We start from the raw sequence: 22,908 nt of genomic DNA on the forward strand, positions 1-22,908 counted from the left end.
CTTTTACTTCAGTTAGTGTTTCCCTTTGTTCCCCTCCCTCTTACCCAATCAGCAATACCTTTTGGTGTAAAGAGCCCATTGTTAGCACTTCTCACCACTGTAACCAGCGTTCCCAGGGCAGTGCACGAGATGGCTCGCGAACATTCAACAAAATCTGTCTGGTGACACCCCTCCCCTTTTTTCCCTGTTTGAGTGCATTTCTTCTTTACAGTTAAAATAGTGTTTTCTTCTTGTCTCGGTCCTGAGAGCTGCCATCCACCCTTTCCACCCTCCTTCCACCATCCCCCCCATCCCTGACTTTTTAGACAGAGGTCACAGTGGGAGAGAAATTGAAAATTTGGATTACAGGAAACCAAAATGTGAATGGCCTTAATAAGAGACTACTTCCCAATTGTAGTGGTCAGCGGCTGTGGATTCCCATAATAGCATCTGCTTACTGTAACCAACTTCCAGGTCCACATGGCCTGAGGCTGTACTATAGAGAGTGTTGGTTTTCGTATATCATTCATGTTCCATTATGCTGCTGGTGTCTTTACTGTCTGAGAGAGTGAAAGGTATGTGAGACTAATTTGGAGGCTGTTGGCACTCTGAACGGACTATAAAACTAAGATTTATCTCCTACGATTCCCCTGTAGCCTAGTTTCCTCTCGTGTACTGACTAGTTGGGGTGCTGCTTACAAACTGGTTTTAGATACTATGACCATCCCCCCCTCTTAACTCAGTACGTGGTGCTCTTTAACACCTAGTGTCGTGGTGGTGATGTTGGGCTCATATGCCTTCTGATGCCTGGCTACTTAACTGACGGCCACTTCATTTTCCTTACCGCATTTAATCCTCAGTCACCCTGAAAGGTGGGTGTTGCTGTGACCATTTCATGTCTGAGGAAACTGAGATACATGGAAGAAAATCCGCTTACCCACATCAGTCAGCCAGCAATAAGCAATAGAGCCCAGTCTCTCTGGCTCCAAAACCCATCTTTATCCACAACACTGGATTACATATCAAATATACTTGAAGGTTAAGGACATGCTAGGGTCACAGATGACAGTTAAAAGCTTGGGTAGCTGTGGGAATCCAAAATTCAGGCATAATGAGGACCCAGGAAACAAATTGCAGGAAGGAGGCAGGCAGCAGCTACAGATCAAGGGAGGGCATTGACAGGCTATCCTGAATCTCCCACGCCTGATTCTCAAATCCTAGAGCCTATGAACCACGGACCCCACAGAGCCTGAGACCTTGTAAGTTCAGGTCTTCATATTTCTCTCAGAGGCATAAATGCTTGACTAAAGAGACTGGGAAATGTCTGTGCACATTTCAGAGTTAAGATCAGAACAACTCTCACTCCCCTCAAACTTCACTTGTGCACTTTCGGTTTTTTGCTAGAAATTGCACAAAGAGGTATAGCCTCTGGAGCCAACATTCTTCAAGACAAACATTGAAATCTTGAGCCAGTGTATAAATATTTATGTTTTTTTCTTAACTGTTGTTAAAGAGGCTAAATATTAAGTGCTTCCATATAAGGAAAATGCCCTCAAAGGAAACTTTTAAAGAGTGGCTATTCACATGGGAAGAGTATTTTGGACACCTTTCTCTTAGTCAAATGTTCAAGAAGCATGATGGGCAAACTATAAACTGCAACTCAAACAGGTATTATTTGTAACTTGAGAAAACAAATAGTAGGATGGTTTGTCAGTACTAGAAAACTTGATCTTACCTACCTTTACTTTTAAACTCTCAGAAGCTTCTGATACTTTTAACATTATGTAATTCAGTGTTTCTGTACTCAGTAAGCTAGGATCATTTTCTTTTTTTTTTTTTTTAAGTTTATTTATTTTGAGAGAGAGAGAGTGCGCAATTGGGGTAGGGGCAGAGAGAGCGGGGAGAGAGAGAATCCCAAGCAGACTTCGCACTGTCAGTGCAGAGCTCAATGCAGGGCTCAAACTCACAAATCATGAGATCATGACCTGAGCCGAAACCAAGAGTCAGACGCTTAACCGACTGAGCCACTCAGGTGCCCCTAGGACCCTTTTTAATAGTATAAAAATCTAATGCTTGCCTAAAGGTTGTACAACTAGTATCCTCCCTAATAAAAAATCACTTATATATGGAAGGTGGTATGTGTCTTACCAGCTAAGATTTTGTTTACTTTCTCTGGTTCGTATTTCAAAAATAGTATTTTTCATTCTCTGAACACAAAATCGCACTGTTAAACATGGCTTTTAAAAATACATACCTCTTTTCCCATAAAGAAAATATCCATCATTTATTCTTTTAGTATCCCCAATCCCCCCCCCCACCCCCATCCTCCGCTAAAACGGCTCTTCTAAGTGGTAGGCTCCTAATATTGCGGTTTTGGTCTCTGTTGACCGTGGGTAGTGAAATAACTTTGTTTAACAAGTCTTTTGGCTTCCACACTAGGTTCACTCTAGTTCAACATCTCTTTTGTCTCTAAAATGTGGGGAGCTCCCTGAGTAACAGATCTGCTCATCTCTGATTTTCTTGCTCAGGGAAAGCAGAACAACTTCCAGGTTCATTCAGATTTCTAATAGGAACCACACCAGGTATTTATTTACGAGATTTTGAAGGCTTAGCTTCTGTTCTCATACTCTGAAGCAACCACCTGATGTGCCAGGTTAACACAATTAGTAGAAAAGCTTCCTTTTGATGTAATTTTCCAACATTAAAAAAAATAATTCTGAACTGTAAATATGTTAGACACCTCTAGTTCATGGGGGTTTTTTTCTTAATTTTTTTAAATGTTTATTTATTTTGGGGAGAGAGAGCGTGAGTGGGGTAGGGGCAGAGAAAGAGGGAGACACAGAATTAGAAGCAGGTTCCAGGCTCTGAGCTGTTAGCACAGAGCCCAATGCAGGGCTCGGACCCACAAACTGTGAAATCATGACCTGAGCCAAAGTCAGATGCTTAACTGACTGAGCCACGCAGGTGCCCCTCTGGCTCTTGGTTTTTAATCACTGTTTATATTATTGGGTCTCAAGTATATAAATTCTTTTAACTTAGAAATTAATCAATTTAGATGGTTTAGCAGTTTTAAATCAACTTGAAAGCAAGAGCCAGGTAATCATTGGTCAATACTCTCAAATTATTTGCTAATTTAACAAAATATTTTTTAATACAGGCCTATCCAAAGATAACAATACTAAAGAATGTCCAAATTGTATTGCTTAGTTGATATTTATTATATTGAATCATCTTGAAATAAGTAGGTCATCAGTTGAAACCTGGGAATCTTTTAATTAGACAGATTTTCTTGAATTGGTTGGTATTTACGATAATAGGATTGGACCTGTATCTATAAAACAAAAGCAGTAGCATTTTCCCATTTAATCTGGATTGCTACTCCTTCAGGATTTATATCTCAACTGAAAATCATACAAAGGTTTTACATAATGTTTTTCACTCCAGCCATTAATATAAATAAAAAGAACAACTAACCAACTTGTTTTATAACCAGCTCTACAAACTAATCAGAGAACATTTGATAAACAAGTGAGTGTTGAAGGATTGCTGCTTTCACGAGACCTTGTCTATGTGGCCACTCGGGTTAATAGGCTCCATTCTGCGTCTTAGCCTTCCAGACTGTCAGCATTGATAGTCATTCTTTGCATGTCCTTTCTGCTTTCCTGTGGCAAACACCAAACAGTTCTTTAGTGTATGTATTATCTCTTAAAAAATATTTTTAACATTTATTTATTTTTGAAAAAGAGAGAGAGGTAGACAGAGGATCTGAAGCAGGCTCCATGCTGTGAGCACAGCACCCGATGCGGGGCTCGAACCCACGAACCGTGAGATCGTGACCTGAGCCGAAATCAAGAGTTGGCCACTTGGGGCGCCTGGGTGGCGCAGTCGGTTAAGCGTCCGACTTCAGCCAGGTCACGATCTCGCGGTCCGTGAGTTCGAGCCCCGCGTCAGGCTCTGGGCTGATGGCTCGGAGCCTGGAGCCTGTTTCCGATTCTGTGTCTCCCTCTCTCTCTGCCCCTCCCCCGTTCATGCTCTGTCTCTCTCTGTCCCAAAAATAAATTAAAAACGTTGAAAAAAAAATTTAAAAAAAAAAAAAAAAAAAAAAAAAAAAAAGAGTTGGCCACTTAGCCAGCTGAGCCACCCTGGCACCCCTAGTGTATTTATTATCTTATCCTTTCTACCTCTCATACTGCATCTGGGCACTACCAATCCAGAATTCATTTTTAACTTTACTTTATAATCTATTGTCATAGAATGAGAAACGTTTGTCTGGGTGAATAAGGCTATTAAGGATGCAATCTGTTAACCATTTTTTCTCTTTCTCATTAAAACCACTAGTGTATCTGTTTCATTTCTTTTTTTTTCTTTTTTTTTAAATTCCACTCAAGAAAAATCAAAGCAGTAATTCTGTAACCAAGGAATCTTCTATGCAAGAGTGGTAGAACCCATAAAAACAAAAGCAGTTTCCCTGTCTGGAATCTTGGATAAACAGTAGAGTAGTTAACCCATGTTCTACATAAAGCTGAATGAGATGGCATCTGAAGTCATGGTTTCTCGACCAGAAAGACAGGGAGTTTTGAAGGTATTGGTTCCTTTCCTGGAATTTCCAGGTGACAACACAGAGATACAAACCCTGTTCTACCCATGGCCCTCCAGTCTTCTTGTTCCATGATAAATGTTTATCAAGGCCAGCTACTTTATTTTGAATCATCCCACAATTAACATTTCATGAGCATCTGCTATGCAATAGGCTGTATACTGGACACTGGGATTCAGAAATGAAATTTATAGTCCCTACCTTCAAGGAATTGACAGTCTAATTGGGGAGATAAAAACAAAAATTAAGTACAGGGTGTTTTGTTTTAGGAGGTCAATCGAGTGGTAAATACATTAAGCTGATGTTTAAAGAACAGTAGAGGCTTGGTGGTTAAAAAAGAAGGAAATTAAATTACAAAAGTGGAAAAAATATATGAGAAAGTATAGAATTATTTTGAGCTGCAGATCAATGTGGCTAGAACAAAAGATATATTTAGGAGTATAATAGGAAATGAAGTTGGAGACATAGCAGGGGCCATGTCATATGTGTTCTTAGTATGTCGCTCTAAGGATTTGGGGAGTTATCCTGTAGATAAAGGATTGAAAAGTTGAAGTAAAATTGCTGTGATCAGTTGCTGATTTGAGGTAGATTTCTGGCATCTATGGAGGCTAGATTATAGAGGCAGGGCCTGGGGGTTAAGTCAGTTGCCCCAAATGCTGTACTCCAGGTTGAGAAATGATAAGGTCCTGAACAGAGACATTCTTCAGGCAGTACAGAGAAGCATTCAGCTGTTTAGAAGGCAGAATTGACAAGAGTTGGGGATTAATAAAATGGGGGTAAGGATGAGCCTGAAGAGGCAGAATCAAGGATGACTCCCAGGTCTCTGGTTTAGATGACTCTTTAGAAGATGGCATGACAAAACTCAGTTGGCATATGCGGGAGGGAAGAAAAGGTGTGAGGTGGGGAAATGATTTCACTTTTGGATATGTTGAGTTAGAGGTACTTTGGAACATTTAGATAGTGATATCTAGGAAGTTATTGGTCTAACCCTCAGGAGAATATTATGGGCTGAAAACATTGATATTTATGATTAAGCCATGGGAGTGGTGAGCTTGTCTAAGAAGTAGATGTAGCATAAGGAAAAAGCTGAGGATAATACCTTGGGGCTGGCGGTGTAGGTAGTAACAACAAGCAGATAGAGGTGTGTGGCTTCCCATGGTTTTTCCTATTCGGTTATCGCGGGAGTCACATGCGGGAAAGCAGGTATTATATATTGTTTGTTTGGTTCTTTATTTATATATATTGTTTATATATTATATATATTTTATATATATTATTTATATAATAATAATATTGTTTGTGTGCGTGTATATATGTATGTATAATGTTTATATATTGTTTGTTTATTTCTTTAGTTCCCAAAGAACCCAGAAATTTAGATCAGTTTAGGGTCAGTTAAGAGTTTAGGGTTCTAGTTTTGTTTTCAGTGCATCATCAGCTGTGTGACCTGGGGTGGTTTTTCAAATTTGAAAAAGTTCCCAATTTAATCAGCAGTGTTTTTTACTTCTCTTTCGCAATCTCATAATATTTGTGTGAGCGGACAACCAATTATCGTCAGAAGACCCAAGGGAAGCAACTAGAGTTGGCTTTCATCTGCCTTTTATTCTTTTTCAGCTCCTTTTTGTTTCTGTTCTCAACCTGTTATGCAGTGAATAGCAGTTATCCACAACCAGGGGTTTTCTCAGCACAGCAGTCTTTGGTTACACAATGCAGGGGGTTCTACCAGTTCAATGATTAGATAAAGGTACTGAGAGTATGTCTGGACTTTAACCTCTGTATAGTTCATTATGAAAGCAACATTTTCATATAGGAGTTGTTACACTTTTGCGTTTATTGACTTCACGTGGTTGGTTATCTGGGAGAGAGTGTAACCATCCAGACAGTAAAATAATGACCTTAAATGTCTGTAGGTGAAAAAGGGTAAGTAGGAATTAGCCTGGATAATCAAAATCTACAAATAATCAAAACCCTTTGCTTGAGTGCCAAGGAATTTGTTCGAGCTTATTACTCTTGCAGCCAACAAGCATTGGCAGAGCCAAAAGACCAAAGAGGAATGAGAGAGAATGGAAAAACAGAGAAAACTGTAGGAATATCAATAGCTAAATATTTATAGAACATTTACTATATGCCAGGCACAGTGTCAAGCCCTTACGTTTATTGTCTCATTTAGTGTTTTTGATAACATTAAACACTGGGTACCGTTTCCACCACTTTACTGATGAAGGCACTGAGGCAGGGAGAAGTTAAATAATGAATATAATTGTGCTGGAGCGTTTAACCAGTAAGCTGTGTAGCCAATCCAATAAAACTACCATGTCTCCATTCAATAGCTCCTGAATTATTGTTACTATCCCTGACTACTGAATCTATTTCAAAAAGAGAGATTGTGACCATTAAACTTTATTTAAAGGAGGAAAACCTTCACAGCATAATTTAGGAAGAAACAAATATAAATTAGTAAAAAGTAAGAATTTTGCATCGCCTCAAAACAAGTATAAGTTTATTATTTTTAAGTGTTTATGATAAAACTGTTGCTAAGGACCAAAGATCTGCTATACCCTTAAAGGGTTATAGTCTAGAATTTTTAGTGAGTGTATTAACTGTACATAAGTAGTTACTCTAAGGCCATGTATCAGTGCTCAGAAGTAGATCCTTTTAAGTGAAGTCATTTCTCTTATTTTGTTTATGCTATTAATTTGCTTTTAAAGTAATTTTTAAACAGATGGCACAAAAATATGCTTGAATTCAGGACTTGTTATAATTTAACAAGTCCTGAATTTGAAGAGCCTGAATTACTGAAGTTTTTCTTATCTGAGGGACCCTTCTCCTGCCAAAAATCAAACAAATTGCAAATATATCCCCTCTCCCAAATTTCTTCATTGTAAAATACTTGTTTTGCTCTGGGAGCAAAATTTAGCCCCATAAATCCAAAGAATCTTATGTATCTGAAGACCTAAAATCCATATGAGGGGTATAAAATGTCAAATTTAGTGGCAGAATCAAGAAAAGCCTCAGTTCTTTATCTTCTAGAGCTTCCGGTAGCACTTTGCGATAACTGTGACCCTAACAAGGTCCCATCTTATAAATCACTCATGATAGTGTCTGTCTTCATGACCACCTCATTAGGCCTGTTCTTTTCATGAAGCCTTGCTGAATATTTCTAGTCAGTACTGGTTTCTCTCTTTTCTGACTACTTTTTTATTTGCCATATGTAGCAGAAAGTCTAGTGTTGGATCGCTTTCTTGCATCACTCTCATTGTTTTATGGATATACTTATCTTTCCTCCTCAAAGAAGGCTCTTTGAGATCAGAGAGCCATGTCTTAGATTCTGCAAATACCCATTTTTAAATTTTTTTTAAGTCTACTTAGTTGTTTGTTTAGAGAATGCAAGCAAGGGAGGGGCAGAGAGAGAGGGAGAGAGAGAGAATCCCAAGTAGGCTCCACTCTTTCAGCGTGGAGCGTGATGTAGGGCTTGATCTCACGAACCATGAGATCAAGACCTAAGCTGAAATCAAAAATTGGATGCTTAGCCAACTGGGCCATCCAGCCGCCCTTGCAAATATCCATATTATTCCTCTAAGTATTGCTCACAGAGCTGGGCACACAAAGACACTTAATATAAATATAAGGAATGAACACTACTGCCTAATTAACATTTGATCTCTCTGTTCCTACCCCATTTGGCCACTTGGAAAGGAGTCAGAGGACACATACTAGAAATCCCCATTTCTGCAATGAAGGCCAACCATAGGTCTTCCCAAGACAATTCAGATACCTGTTTATTTCAATTTGCTCATGTATCTATAGCTCTAAAGTTTGTGAGTTAAAATTGAGCTTCTGTGGGGACAGAAAGAGAAAAGGCTAAGAACGAAGAAAGTCCCTGACCTTGTGTGGGACCTACTTAGAAGTAAAAAGTTTTGCCTTATTGTTATTTAGTTTCCCAAGTATTTATTTCCTCTTGAAATGTGAGGTATGGAGAGTCTCACTAACCCCTTTGCAAAGGTTTTGATTCACCAAATTTAAAATAACTGCTACCTAGACAGACCGCTACACAACGATGTATACCATGTAAAAAAAAAAAAAAAAAAAATCCATCTCTTCCCAGGCTTTGGGAATGGAAACCTTAATGCCCAAAAGAAGTGTAGTGGTGGTCAGTAACAGCATCTGTTGAAGAACTTTAACAGAGGAGTAGGCTGAGAGCTGGAAACTGACTTAGAGGCTTCTAAATTTATGACTTATTACGTGCAATATCTAACAATATTTGCGGGGGGGGGGGGGGAATGATCAGGCATCTCTTCTCATGTGTTCTCTAAGCCTGGTTTTTTAAAATCATCTGAACGTATTTCATGGGCCGCCGTAGTTTCAGGTGGCTGTGCTCAGCAGTACGGACCTAAAACTTGAGCTATGGGGAAAGGAAAAATATGTGTTAAATGTGAGATATGTGGCCCACATGCTAGAGTCACAAGTTTTAGAGCTACTCCTTCTCATTTTCATCATATGTGGTGTGCAGCATGTGAAAGGCTAGATAGAGAAGGGGCCTGAGCCTTCAGACATATTCTTGGATCATAACAGTTTATGAATTATCTTAAATATAAGATGGCTTGCCCTGGATATTTTAGAGAGGCCTTAGTATATTCATAAATTTCCTTCCATAATAAGTGTGATTTGTGAGTTCCAAAAAATCTAGAAATTCTTCAATAGCTAGGAATATCGACAAAGAAAAGGTATAGGCCTGCAGAAAAGCAGAACTACAGGAGCACCTGGGTGGTTCAGTCAGTTAAGCATCTGACTCTTGATTTCAGTGCAGGTCATGATCTCATGGTTCGTGCAACTGAGCCCCATGTCGGGCTCCACTCTTTCAGAGTGGAGCATGCTTAGGATTTTCTCTCTCCCTGTGTCCCTCTGCCACTCCTCTGCTGTACATGCATATGTGTGCATGCTCTCTCTTTCTCTCTCAAAACTAAATAAAAAGAAAGATACTAAGAACTGTAAAATTCCAATAATATTTAGGTAGCGTGATCTATAGATTTAACAAAGATATCTATTTCTATAATTTAGTAAACAGTGATTTATCTTTTGAAACAAAGTGAGATGTACTAGAGTAACATGAGGTGGCATTACATCATCTCACTTCTACATGCAAGATTACATTGGATAGTCACAGTCTGGCAATAATATTTTTCAGAGATATTTATGATATAAACTGAATGTTAAGTACTGTATTTTCTTGTTCGTTTTGTTCCCTATGTATTAAGTAATTGGGAAAGATAAATCGAGGAGCATAATATGATAAAGTTATATGTAATTTAATATTTTTAAAAGCTAAATTTTGCTTGGAAGTATACTCTAACACACAGCTGCATACACAGATGCACACTTTTCTCCAGCATAAGTCTGTGCTTTCAGCATTATTCTAACTGTGAATGCATATGATCACCCAGCTGTAGTTAATTGGCCATATACTCTTGACATTTCTTACTTTGAAGAAGTTATAAACTATAAAACCATGGTTTTTTTAAAGGGGATCCTTGTGGTAGTTGGAGTTCTAAAATGACTCCCCAGCAGGGTCCTGGCCTAATCTCCAGAGTCCATAAATATGGTGAGGTAGTTCTCCTATGATTATGTTATGTGGCACAATCGACCTAAAGACAGGGAGATGTTTTCTAGGTGGGCCTGATCTAATCACATGACCCCTTAAAAGCAGAGAGCTTTCTTGGTTGATGACAGAAGGGGAAGCCAGGGAAATTTGAAGTGTGGAAAGGACTCAGTGTGCCGCTGTTGGCCTGAAGACGGAAGGGACCACGTGGGAAGGAATGTGAGCCCCTCTAGGAGCAGTGAGCAGCCACCCGCTGACAGCCAGCAAGGAAACGGAGATCTAAGACCTACAGCCACAAGAAACTGGATTCTGCCAACACCCTGAACGATCTTAAAAGCAGACTCTTCCCCAGAGCCTCCAGATCAGAATCCATCCAGCAGACACCTTGATTTCTGTCTGGGGAGAACCTGAGCAGTGCAGGGTTCCCCAGTAGAGCAGTGCTGGACTTCTGACCTACAAAACCTGTGAGACAATAAACGGATGTTTTGAGCCACTATATTTATTATATTTGTCACAGCAGCAATAGAAATCTAATGCAATTGAAATATTTGATGATATTAAGGAATTATTCGGGTTTTTTTGATGTGGAGGAATAAAACCTGATACAGACCTCCCCATCACTGACCTCTACTATCGCATCTGTATGTAAATCTTGAAAAATTTTATTCCACCCCCTTTTATATTTCCAAATTAAGCAGGATCTCCAAATAGAGACTCAGAAACAACAGAGACTCAGAAAGATCCCTTTCAAAATTGGATACCAGGAGACTCTCAAGTTTCTCAAGAACTCTATCTGTTTGAGTTATAAAGGTTATATTCTTCCCTTAAGGTAGAAAGCTTAAAAAAAGCTTTGTGTGTCTCCTAGGCGTATGTAGGAAACCAGAATGATCCTTAAACTCAAGAAGTTATAGAATTACATTACTTTGCAATTAGCTCAGATAATGAATAGATGTGCAGTAGCCCTACAAATCTGAAAGGTCCATGTTGCAGCCACACTCCCATCCTTGACTTGTTCATCATCAGTCATTAATCTGAGAACACCGAAGGGAAAGGCTGGTTCTCTGTAGGCCATCCCAGAATAGCTCAAATTGTTTCCCCTGGCTCAGCTAGTGCACGAGAACATGATATAAAATGTTCTTTCTGCTTAGTCCCTTTCAGGGAAAATGTAAATAGGAGATTTTTTCCCATCACTGTGGGGTCAGGCCCTAACTCCAAAAGAACATAAGTTAAACCCGTTTCAGTCTTGGCAGCGGACATGTGACTTGGTCTCATTCCTTTCCCTTGGGCCCAGCTTTCCAGAGCCACAATTTTATTTTAAACTTGGTCAAAGGAGTTTTGGTTTTAATTATGTGCCTTCCTGAACTCCCGATAACTTTCAAGTTAAAAGCTTTTGTGGGATTTTTCTAAGCCAGTCTCTGGTGTTTTGAGAGCCCTACACATTTCACAAATCAAAACCGGCCTGGTTCCTGTCCCTTTCCAGGATTGCCATCTGAATTATTGGCGATCTTCACTCTGTTCTTTTATTAGAAACAGGTCCCAACCAATGAGATTACTGTGGGAGAATTTCATGAGGCATGAAAGGAGAGAGCCTGCTTCTTGGTTTTAGAGCATTTTTTTTAAAACTGTGGTCTATCTAGCTAATCATTCTTTTTATCTCTGTTTTCTGTATTCATACTGGTTTCTGAGCAACTTTTAGTCTCTTCCGCTCCAGGGTCTCATTCACAATATCTAATGCCCCCAGTTGAGCCATAAAAGCTGTGAAAGTAATTTCTTCTGTGAACAGTTTTTATCTAGTTCAGACACACTGAAGAATACCGCCTTAATGGCCATCACTCATTTGTCTTCAGTAGAAGGTAGAGCAACAATCTTTAACTAAAATACTTAGAGAAGTTCCTTCTAAGACTTCCTGACTAGAGCATGTGACATAATACATGTATGTGTTAACCTGCAAATAGGATAGAAAACTCATGCCTTCTCTAAAATATATGGTGTCGTCATGTACAGATAAGCTCTTTAGACCCTATTGAAAGAATAGAACAAGAGTAACTGTTCTGTTTTTAAAAGAGAGCCTACAGAGAAAAATAGGGCTATTGCCAGAACACAGGTAAGAGGAACTCACATTCCTAGCTTCCAAAAGATCCTAGATTTGGCCGGGGTCCCTGAGCCCTGTGTTGTAGGACCTCTCCTTATTTGCTGCCCAGTAGGCTGACTTCTTAGAATCTTCTCTGGGAGAACCTTCACTGTTCATTTCCCTAGCCTGTGTTCTGCTCACCTCTTATGATGTCACTTCCTGGCTCACTGTTCCCCTGAGACCACTTAGGCAAACTCCCACTCTATCTTGTCTCCCGCTCTCCCCATTCACTCACTAGACTCCCTGCAGGGATGGCAGTCAGCCTTTTAGAATGAGAAGCAGTGTCAGGGTAACAGTGAACTGTGCTTAGTTTGATTGACAGCAGGATAAAGAGGGAAAATTGAAGTTAAGTCTCCACCAATTCAGCAACTCTGTTCCTTTCACCCAAGAAACCCAAACTTTTCTCTCCCTAAATCTAACTAGTGTTGTTGTTGTTGTTGTTGTTGTTTTTTATCAGATACTAGATTATCTAGAATACCAAGAAGCCAAGCAAAGCAATAGTTTCTAGAGGTATTCCACCAGTGAAAATGAGAAAGTATGACCTAAAAACCTAAGTCATTTTATCAGAAGCTGGGGGATTGAGCTCTAAATCCTGTATACTTTTAAGCTGGCTTGCCTTTCAGCCCTATAGGAACACTCGAGCTAATTTCTATTACAATGAGAAAACCATCGTCTTTAGAAATCCCAGTTGTCTTCCTTCTTTGAAATGATACTGTGTTATGGTAATACGCTACCTCTTACTGCATCCACATCTCCATTCATGAGGTTTATATATTCTCCTGTAATTGGTTGGGTTGACCTTCACAGGACATAGCTAAGGTAGCCCTTGAAAACAATAATTTAAAAAAACCCAAGGATTCCAGATAGTTCCAAAAGTCAGGTAAAAGCATGGCTGGGGGGTGGGGGAGAAACATCAGAAGTAGTGAGGAGAGCTCAAGGATTAAGAAGTCCTACTTTTGGAGGGCCCCTGGGTGGCTCAGTTGGTTCAGCAGCCGATTCTTGGTTTCAACTCAGATCATGATGTCATGGTTTGTGAGTTCGAGCCTGACATTGGGCTCCATGTTGACGGTGCGGAGCCTGCTTGGATTCTCGCTCTACCTCTCTCTTTGCCCCTCCCCTGCTTGCTCTGTCTCTCCCTCTCAAAAATAAATAAATTTAAAAATTTTTTTTTTTTTTTTTTTTTTTTTGAAAAGAAGTCATACTTTCAGGGCGTATACGTAGCTCAGTCAGTTAAGTATCCAACTTTGGATTTTGGCTCAGGTCATGATCTCATGGTTTATGAGATTGAGCCCTGCATTGGGCTCCATGCTAATAGTGCAGATTCTCACTAACTGTCTGGGATTCTCTCTCCCTTTCTCTCTGCCCCTCCTCCTCATTTTTATGCAAAAAGAATAAATTTTTTAAAAAATGTCCTGCTTCCTCTGATATCTGGATCTAGGCACATTGTTTACTCTCATGTCTACTGGATCACTCATCACCCAGACATTGTTTATTAAAGTTCACCCCAAAATCAATTGATAACACAAATCTTAACCTGCCTTAAAAACAATGATAAACAACAGACTGTGATATTTGCTGCCTCCTCGCAGGCAGAAACCAGTGTCATTCATCAGCTTCTTAAGTGGCTGTCTGTGGGAAACCTGTCCTGCAAGCATGCCCATGGGGACAAGAACGAGTAGGACAAGCACAGGTTGGAGCACCCTTCGTATTACCTTCCCCTACATGCTGTCATCTGTGGAGACGTTAGTCTAGGCCTCTTGAAAACCCTGTGGAATCTACCTCTTCACATGCAGAAACCTGATGGCTGCTTGGTAGCTCTAACCGATTTTTTGTTTTTAAGTGTTCATTTTTTGTATCAGCCTCCTTAGTGGAGGCCATGCAGGTACACAAAGCCCTACCATCCCGTCACGTATCTGAGAACTTTGTTGGGTGTGATGACAGGACATAAATAGCTTCATAGTGCTTCCAGACCATTCTAAATCAAAAAAGGTTAATCACATGTCCTTCTTATAGTAATAAATCAGTGGAAATGGTTAGCGTGCTAACCATTTATATATGTATAAATGGCTATTATATATATATATATATATATATATATATATATATATATATATATATATATGAGATTGAGCCCTGCATTGGGCTCCATATATATTGGGCTCCATATATATACTCATGTATGTATATATATATAATATATATATATAATATATATATTATATATATATTATATATATATCACGGCTAAGACAGATACCTGGTAAAATCCTAATGTCCTTGTCTTAGTGAAAAGAAACACTGTTTCTTCACTGTGCTGGCAACTGCCAGAGTCTACACTGCTGGCCTGCCAACTTAAAGCTGAAAATGTAGCTAAAATCCTACCCAACAAATTAGATATTTGCAAAGAGGAAACTAATACATTTTCAAGTGAAGTCCCACATTTTAGGAATAAAAAAATCAATAAAAATCAAGAAACATGATTTGTCAGTAAGTTAATCAGGCCTTAGTGCACACCATGCAAGATATTTCAGTAGGAGGAAGCAAAAGACGGCACAAGGCAGAGCAGTTGGATTGTAAATAGGTCTCTTTCCACACCTAAGAGATGGTGTGAAATGTCTTTGGAGAAACTGACACAAATGGTTCTCCCAAGGAAAAAAAAATTAATAATAATTATTCTCCCATATGGATAATGAAGTTTGAAAGAGGCAGTTCTGCCTAGAAGCAGCAAGAGAAAGTAAATGGCCTCCTAAATTGTTTCATTTGGTCAATTCCCTGCATCAGAGGTCCTAAGTTAACTTTCTATTCTAACCCAGCAGCCAATATAATATTTTTACAACCAAAAAGGGAATGGGGTGGGGAGGGGAGGGAGGACAGGAGAGGAAGCTGACATTTTAAGAACGCACTTCCTTTTATAACTATCACATTTAGTTCTTACTGTAAGAGTAAGTGGTAACTTGCTCAAGGTCACATAGTAAGATGTCAGAGCAACAAGTAGAACTCAGGTGCAGCCAACGATATCACGCTTCTTCCCAGAAGCATTAGCAGCTTAGTTCAGTGAGTCCTTACTGAGCACCTATCATGTTCTTGCACTGTAGGCCCTGAGGATGTAACTGGGAATAAGTGCATGGATCACAGATAAGGAACCCCCTCCCCCCCCCTCCCGCCCATAACAACATGTTTTTTTAAAACGTGTGTATGGGGGCACCTGGGTGGCTCAGTCGGTTAAGCGTCCGACTTCGGCTCAGGTCGTGATCTAACGGTCCGTGAGTTCAAGCCCTGCGTCGGGCTCTGTGCTGACAGCTCAGAGCCTGGAGCCTGCTTTGGATTCTCTGTCTCCCTCTCTCTCTGCCCCTCCCCTGTTCATGCTCTGTCTCTCTCTGTCTCAAAAATAAATAAACGTTAAAAAAAAAATGTAAAAAGAATGTGTCTATGTACATGTTTGAATTTCTGTAACCTTATCTTAAAATTCGTGACTTTTTGGAAGCCTTTGTAGCTGGATCCCACTGGTTACCACTGTTATCTCCTTAGCACTTACTCACATGTTTTCCGTACATTGCTTCAGATGAGCGTGTTTATTATGTTCATGGTGCTCTCCTGACTCTGTCATGCAGCTGATTCTGTTTATTCCTCCTTGGTGCCTCTTCTACAGTGCTCTGCACACAGTGGGTTCTTTTTTTTTTTAAGTTTATTTATTTTGAGAGAGACAGAGACAGCATGAGTGGTGGAGGGGCAGAGAGGGGGGAGAGAGATAGAATCCCAAGCAGGCTCCAAGCTGCCAGCGCAAAGCCCAACATGGGGCTTGAACCCATGAAGCTGTGAGATCATGACCTGAGCCAAAACCAGGAGTCAGATGCTTAACCCACTGAGCCACCCAGGCACCCCTGCATGCAGTGAGTTCTTAAATTCAATAGACCCTTAACATTGCTCATGTGGAGTCCATTCTTAATTCATGAATCTTTGGCATGTCGCAATTTACAGTTTTCCTGCAATGTGAATTCAAATTCACCCAGATGCCTTAAAGGCTGGATCTTATCGCTAAGCTGGTGAGTGGGCATAGCCAACAGTCCAGCATTTCAGTTTTACTTGGGCATACTTGAAGAATTTTTATCCATTAAGTAATTCTTGGGAGGGGATTAAAATTTCATTTCTTTTTTGAAAATAGGCTTCAGGTAAGAGAAAAAAACCTTAGTTAGTGTTGACAAGTTAGCAATTGATAGTGCAGGATATGCATATGACTCTCACTGAAGTTTAGCTATAAATATGAGACAGGGAAATTCCTGAATTCCAGATTTGCAAGTTTTCGTATACTCAACTCCAAGTGCATGAGAACGTTAAAGAGACACCATATACTTTTCTTACTGGCTTCCCCAGCTCAAATGGGGCACATCCTCACGTTAAAAAGCCTTTATTTAGTACAATGATGCTTGACTAGGGCTGTACAACAGAATCACCTGGGGGACTTTTTAATAAATATGTGTATGAAGGCCCTACTCTAGACCTACAGAAAGAGAATCTCTAGGATTGAGGTTGAGATGTGCACATTTTTAAAAAGTACATGAAAGAATTCTGGTGAATACAACCTCTGATTTAGAGAGAGAGTTCCACCTTTCAGCAAGCTTACCTGTTTGGTCCCTCTTTAGTCAGGTGGTGCAACAGCACCACACTTGCACCACACTTCTGGACAGCTTTGGGGGTGGCATATTGCAGTGTCATGCTGTGTTGGTTGACAAACCAGTGGTTTCCAGGGACTTTAACGCTTCAGCAAAGCAGTGTCTTGGAGTAGCTCCTCAGTAGTTGAAGGATTTATTATTCATTTTATAGATTATCGGGCCCTTGTTTCTCTTCTTCCTTCTTTTGTGTGTGCTTGAGGACTTGGTTGTTCCTCCGTACCTCCAAAGAGGAAATAAGTAAATATATTCAAATCAACTGAGTTTTTATTTGCCTGAGTTCCTCAAAAAAAAAAAAGTGGAAACGAGTGTCACAGTCATCTATGATTTTTAAAAATGTGACATATCAACATAATCATTTCTTGTTATTTACAGTGACCGTAGATAGATAACCAAGCTGAGAGTTTGCATCTATAAAATTCCTTTCTTCTGAGACTTCAGAGTACTCTCTTATTCTTTTCAATTTTTAACCAACATCCTAGGGACTAGGATGGGATTTCCCCCTCCCTGCACCCTCTCACTCGTCTTCTTTTACTAGAGATGTAGGATAAAGCCAGGAACTGTCCTGAGTTTTAATATTTCTAGACTGCAGTATTCACTCAGGGCAGGGTTGGAGGTTGGTGAACTGAAGGAAGTTAATAGAATGGATATTGATATCCAGAGAGGTTAAATGCCATATAGAAAATTGGTCCCTCCTAGAACACAAGGATGCTGGTCATGTGGTGGATAGGGGTAGACAGTGTAGTTTTTGGTCAGTTGACAGTTTGCTGACTTCCAGTTAAAAAAGGTGCTCTCCCCCAAAGTCTCAAATCTAGTGAGCTAAGTAGCCTTTTGTGCAGTCAGTTGAATTGCTTTTCTTAAATTGCACCCCTATCTGCAACTGTGAAGTTGAGACGTCTGATTTGAAAAGTACATTTATAAATGGAAATAATAATTATCAGTCCCTTTCTAATGCTGGTTTTGTTTTTGTTTTGTCTCTTCCTTTCTCTAGCATGAAAGACTTTCTAGGTAAGACCTTTCCCTATTTTATATGCATGCTTAATACTTGTGAGAAGTGCATGTCTAATTAAACTTAGCTTTATATAGTGTAGTTGTATTTCTCACATCCTTTCCTTCCTTTTCATTTCCTCAGCCACCAAAGTAGTTCATACTTTTATTATTTCCTGCCTAAGTTAATGCAGTGCCTTTTCAACTCACCTCCTCCTTCATATTCTCCTACTTCCACTTCATTTTGTATATTTCCACTATGTTAATTTTCCTAAAGCACCTACCAGGCACTGTGTGGGGGTAACAACATGAATAAAATGCTATCCTCACCTTCCATGAGGGCCAAGATAGAAGTATGGACAGGTATTAGGAACAGAGAGAAGAGGCCATTAACCTAATCTGGTAGTTCATGGTGCTGGCAGGGGAGATGCCTGAATTGAGATTATTAGATACTGTCATTTAATAGTGGATCTAACACAATTCCTTGTACCTAGATGGTGCTCAGTAATAATTTATTGAATGAACTAAAGAGCAGTTTTGCAATTGCTGAAATCCTAAGGAAGCCTTTCAGAGTTTGAGGCATGATCCTCTGTAATTTTTTACCTAGCATCTAAGGGTACCAAACTCATCTTCCTGAAGAACAAAATGAAAAATAATAAAGACTGTAGAGCCAAAAGTATGAATCTCTCTTTTTCCACTGCTCCTCTGATAGGGAAATTAAGAAGAGACTGAGAGAAGGTGTATTTATGGGATAGCATAGAGCAAATGAGTCTTGATTTGTTTGATAATTGAGCTGGTCCTACCTTAATGGTGTATTTCAAAATGTATCAGCTTGCATGCATTCTGCTCCTGCTTACCCTCTCACCAGGCACCAGCTGAAGATAAATAATTTACATCTAACCTAGCAGAAAATTAGTTTTGTAAAATTGGTGCAGAATAGTATTTTGCTATAGTTAATTTTTTTGTGAATTCTGGTACATTATTAATGGCCATTCATGAAAAGAGACTTTCCCTACAGACCTCAACATGTGCTATAAAAATAATGGTTAAGACAGTGAGGTACTAGTTCAAGAATAAACAAAGATATTAATGGAACACAGCAGGTAGCCCCCCCCAGAGTCATTGTGTATCAGGTGATTTTCCAGTTCAGCAGGGGAAGAGTTATCTAATGAGTAATCATTGGGACAATTGACTCTCTGTTTGGGAAAGTAGATCCTTCCCTGAAGCCATACCAAATAAACAAAAACAAAACCAGATTCCAGATGGATTACAGTTTTTAAGAGACAAAGATTTTACTACAAAAACAGTAGAAGAGAATATTTATAATCTTTATATAGGAGAGACACTCCCAGGCAGGTAAAAATTGTCAAATTTAGTTACATGAAATTTAAAATCTCTGCTAGTAAAAGGTGCCATAAACAGAAATAAAAAGTGGGAAAATATACTTACCCCTTGATTAAAGAGTTTCACTTCTAAAATTTTATCCAAAGAAAATAAATGGACAAATGCACTAAGATTTATAGACCAGTCTTCTCACTACAGCATCATCAAAATAATCTAGGTGTCTATCAGTAGAGAATTAAATGATCATACAGCAGTATGGTGGAAGACTGTGCAGTCATTTTGTTTTTAATGAGGCAGATGTATGTTTACTTACACAGTAAGATGCCTCCAGGAATAGTGATCAGTGTAGGGAGGAGAAAGAAAGTTAGACAACTGTATGTATTATGTGATTTTATTTACAGCAATATATATTGTAACATATTTATGTGTTTAACCTTTTGCACGGATACGAAGTAAACTGTTAGTAGTGGGCTATTTCTTAGGCAGGATTATGGAGTGACTTTCACTTCCTATGTTAGATACTTTGGTACTACTTAAATTTTTCTACAAGCATGTATTGCTTTTATAATCAGAAAAGTCAGTAAGGAGGTTTCTATTTACGTTTTTTTTTTTTTTTTTTTAATGAAGCATAAGAAGAAACAAAGTTGTGAAGAATGGTGTAGGGCTTTACCATCTCTGTAAGACAAAGCGATCGTTAATGTCACTAGGAGCTTTGCCTCTCCCCACTGTGTCCTCCTTATTGCTCGTCTACTTCTTTTAATACTTACTTCAGCTCCCCCAGCCCCAACTTTGGCAATAGCTACCACAGGACAGAGACCTCAGATGGAAGTTCCCCAGCCGTGACTGTTCAGACCATCCCGGTTTGGGGATATAGAGCTCTGCAGGGCTGGTTTGTACATAGCGGTCTCGTGTGCCACATTTTCATTTGGCAAGAACAGAGTCTGAGAAAAACGTAAGCCAGTGCGAAGAATCAGGATGATAGTTGTGCACTTAAATGGATAATCAGCTGACAGACCCTACCCTTCATGCACTTACCACTACTGAAAATGAACTACCATCCACTCTCAGAGCTCAGTTGCTGCAAGATGTAGAAATCCTCATCATAGCCCACCAGTCTCAATGTGGAATATAGAATGGAGGGTAGAAAACAGCTGTTTGGGCACGGTGGTGGTACCCTGAAATGCTTGAGATTCCAACAAACCTGCAGCGCACCTCACAAAATGTACGTACCATGCCCTCGTTTCCGTTCCTCCCCCATCCACCCTCCAGCTCAGAACTCCAGGGCCATATGTTTCTGACTCATTGAAAGTTCATTGGAATCATTTTCTAAGAGCCATTGAGATCCAAGAAACTTCTGCTTTTAAAAGCTCACTCTTGAGGAAAGCTGTTCAACCCTAAACTAATTTGAAAAGCTCTAAGATTTAAGCCAGCACATGGGTCCAAACCACCGACTTTTCAAGTAAGCTCCATTCTTGGCAAATGACAGCCTCCTCCAAGCTGTCGCAGCTTAGCCCCGAAGTCCGAGAACAGGAGGGAGGTTCAGGGAAGGAACATGCGTTGTTTCCAGCCAGAGCATTCAAGTGCTTCTTAGAAAGGGGGTTAAACTACCCTTAAGCATTATCTTCATCCTATTTCTTTGTTCTCAAAACCAATGTTTACCTTTAACGTGTCTCCCACAGGTTGGAATCAGGAGGTAGCAACTCTACCAGCAGCGATTCTTACGGTGACCGTGACCGGGCTTCAGCAAGAGCCCGACGGGAGGCACGGGAGGCCCGCCTCGCCAGCCTGAGCAGCCGCGCGGAAGAGGACACCAACAGGGATTATAAAAAAGTAGGATCCCTTGTCAACTTGTCTGTTCTTCGGTTACGACATGCAGACCTTTTGGCCTTTTCCCCAATGTAGAAAAATGAGTGTAGTTCTGATGAGGCAGAAGAAAAGGTGTTTACATGACAAACAGTAGCATCTAATTCCTTTCAGGTTCTCGGTTTGCTCCACCTCTCCACGAGCTTCCTAAAGACCACTCCGTGATTGTTTTTAGTGCAGTAAATATATGCCTAGAATCAGATATGTTGGGGTGTAGGAAAAAGTGAAGATTGACAATTGTAGAAAGGGGAAATAAAAGTCATGCTGTGTGTCTGAGCCCCAGAGAATCATTTGGTAGACTCTGGTACTATTAACGAACACATGCTTTTCATAAGGTCCCGTGAATGCCAAACCGAATACTTCTTGATGATAGTACATGGTAATCTGGTTTGGAGGGGGTTTAAAACACTTTACAGTTCATTTCCTTTGGTTCTTGGAGAAGAGTACCTAGCACCCAGGGCAGACTTTAAAACCTTCCCTTTCAAGTGCTTAGATACCAGAGAAGAAAACCATTTTTGTTAGAAATGTTTGTTTTGTTAACGTTGTGTTAAGCAGAACCTGACTGAAATCAATATACACGCTAGGCCAGCTCTAAAAAAAATAATTCTCTTTGTATGGGGAACCACAATGGCTATTTTTCCCCCAGAGACTAACATTATTGAAGCCATTGTATTTGTGTTCGGGACCTGGGACTTCAGTGTTACGAAGCAAGAAACCAGTTGGCTGAATGTATTCTGTTTCCTAGATTTTCTCCATCTGCCCCACAGTGATGGTTTGGGGGGTTTCTCATATGATGAAACTGAGTGGGTTCTAATTCTGGGAGGCGTGCCTAGTAGGTGACCTGATTCTCTTTCCCTCCCCTCAGCTCTACGAGAGTGCCCTAACCGAAAACCAAAAACTGAAAACAAAACTTCAAGAGGCCCAGCTAGAGCTAGCAGATATAAAGTCCAAGCTTGAGAAGATGGCCCAGGTAAGGGAGAAAAAGAAGAAAAAGATTGGGCGGCAGGGGTGAGTATGAGGAGGCAAAGTAACCTAGGGGGCTAGAGGTGGGAAGTAATGCAGAATTAAGATTGATCCTCCTCAGAGACAGGGAGACAGAAGCCTCTTACATTCTAATTTGATTTCAGGGTTCAATCAGCGTTTAACTTAAAATGGAAAATTCCTGCACTAACAATTCCTAATGGCCTGAATGCTAATAACTAATATTATGGACTATCTATTGATTGATTTCTTAGTAGAAAAGTATCAATCAGCATCACAAGATTAGTCCTAGACAGTGTCTCCTGTCTTGATCATCATGTTTCAGTCCAGTTTATGTACAGTCACCTCCTAGAGAGGAATGAAGAAGACACCATTAAACCCAGTACAGAGAGGTGGCAAATTAGGCCTAGAGAAATAAGTGGCTTGCGTAGGTCATATAAGAAATCATGGGGCGCCTGGGTGGCGCAGTCGGTTAAGCGTCCGACTTCGGCCAGGTCACGATCTCACGGTCCGTGAGTTCGAGCCCCGCGTCAGGCTCTGGGCTGATGGCTCAGAGCCTGGAGCCTGTTTCCGATTCTGTGTCTCCCTCTCTCTCTGTCCCTCCCCCGTTCATGCTCTGTCTCTCTCTGTCCCAAAAATAAATAAAAACGTGGAAAAAAAAAATTAAAAAAAAAAAAAAAAGAAATCAAGGACACAAGTGTTGTTGGAACACGCGACCAGGTCCCAAAGTATATGTTACCTCCTCGAGTCACCAGTGTTTTCC

General features: G+C 40.1%; 1 protein-coding gene and 2 long non-coding RNA genes across 10 annotated transcripts in view; 2 read left to right on the top strand and 1 right to left on the bottom strand.

Annotated features, from left to right (window-relative positions):
* The window catches only part of PPP1R12B (protein phosphatase 1 regulatory subunit 12B), a 221,391-nt gene that overhangs the window by 175,504 nt on the left and 22,979 nt on the right, over positions 1 to 22,908 (top strand). For 7 of the 8 annotated variants that reach the window (XM_058700771.1, XM_058700770.1, XM_058700772.1 and 4 more), the window contains 3 exons: positions 17,962 to 17,978; positions 20,981 to 21,131; positions 22,030 to 22,134. In XM_058700771.1, the coding sequence (XP_058556754.1) occupies positions 17,962 to 17,978; positions 20,981 to 21,131; positions 22,030 to 22,134 (273 nt within the window). Of the gene's footprint in view, positions 1 to 17,961; positions 17,979 to 20,980; positions 21,132 to 22,029; positions 22,135 to 22,908 lie in introns of those variants that run through there. The other variant, XM_058700777.1, reaches the window with a different exon arrangement.
* Positions 3,168 to 12,433, bottom strand: LOC131495703 (uncharacterized). Its single transcript, XR_009254075.1, has 2 exons — positions 12,292 to 12,433; positions 3,168 to 3,641 (listed from the first exon to the last, which is right to left on the bottom strand). It is a non-coding gene; the product is annotated as an uncharacterized LOC131495703 (long non-coding RNA).
* On the top strand, positions 3,637 to 4,977 carry LOC131495704 (uncharacterized). The gene is made up of 2 exons (XR_009254076.1): positions 3,637 to 3,855; positions 4,117 to 4,977. It is a non-coding gene; the product is annotated as an uncharacterized LOC131495704 (long non-coding RNA).

The sequence above is a fragment of the Neofelis nebulosa genome, chromosome 15 (genome assembly GCF_028018385.1).
Source record: "Neofelis nebulosa isolate mNeoNeb1 chromosome 15, mNeoNeb1.pri, whole genome shotgun sequence".
In the NCBI taxonomy this organism is placed as follows: domain Eukaryota; kingdom Metazoa; phylum Chordata; class Mammalia; order Carnivora; family Felidae; genus Neofelis; species Neofelis nebulosa.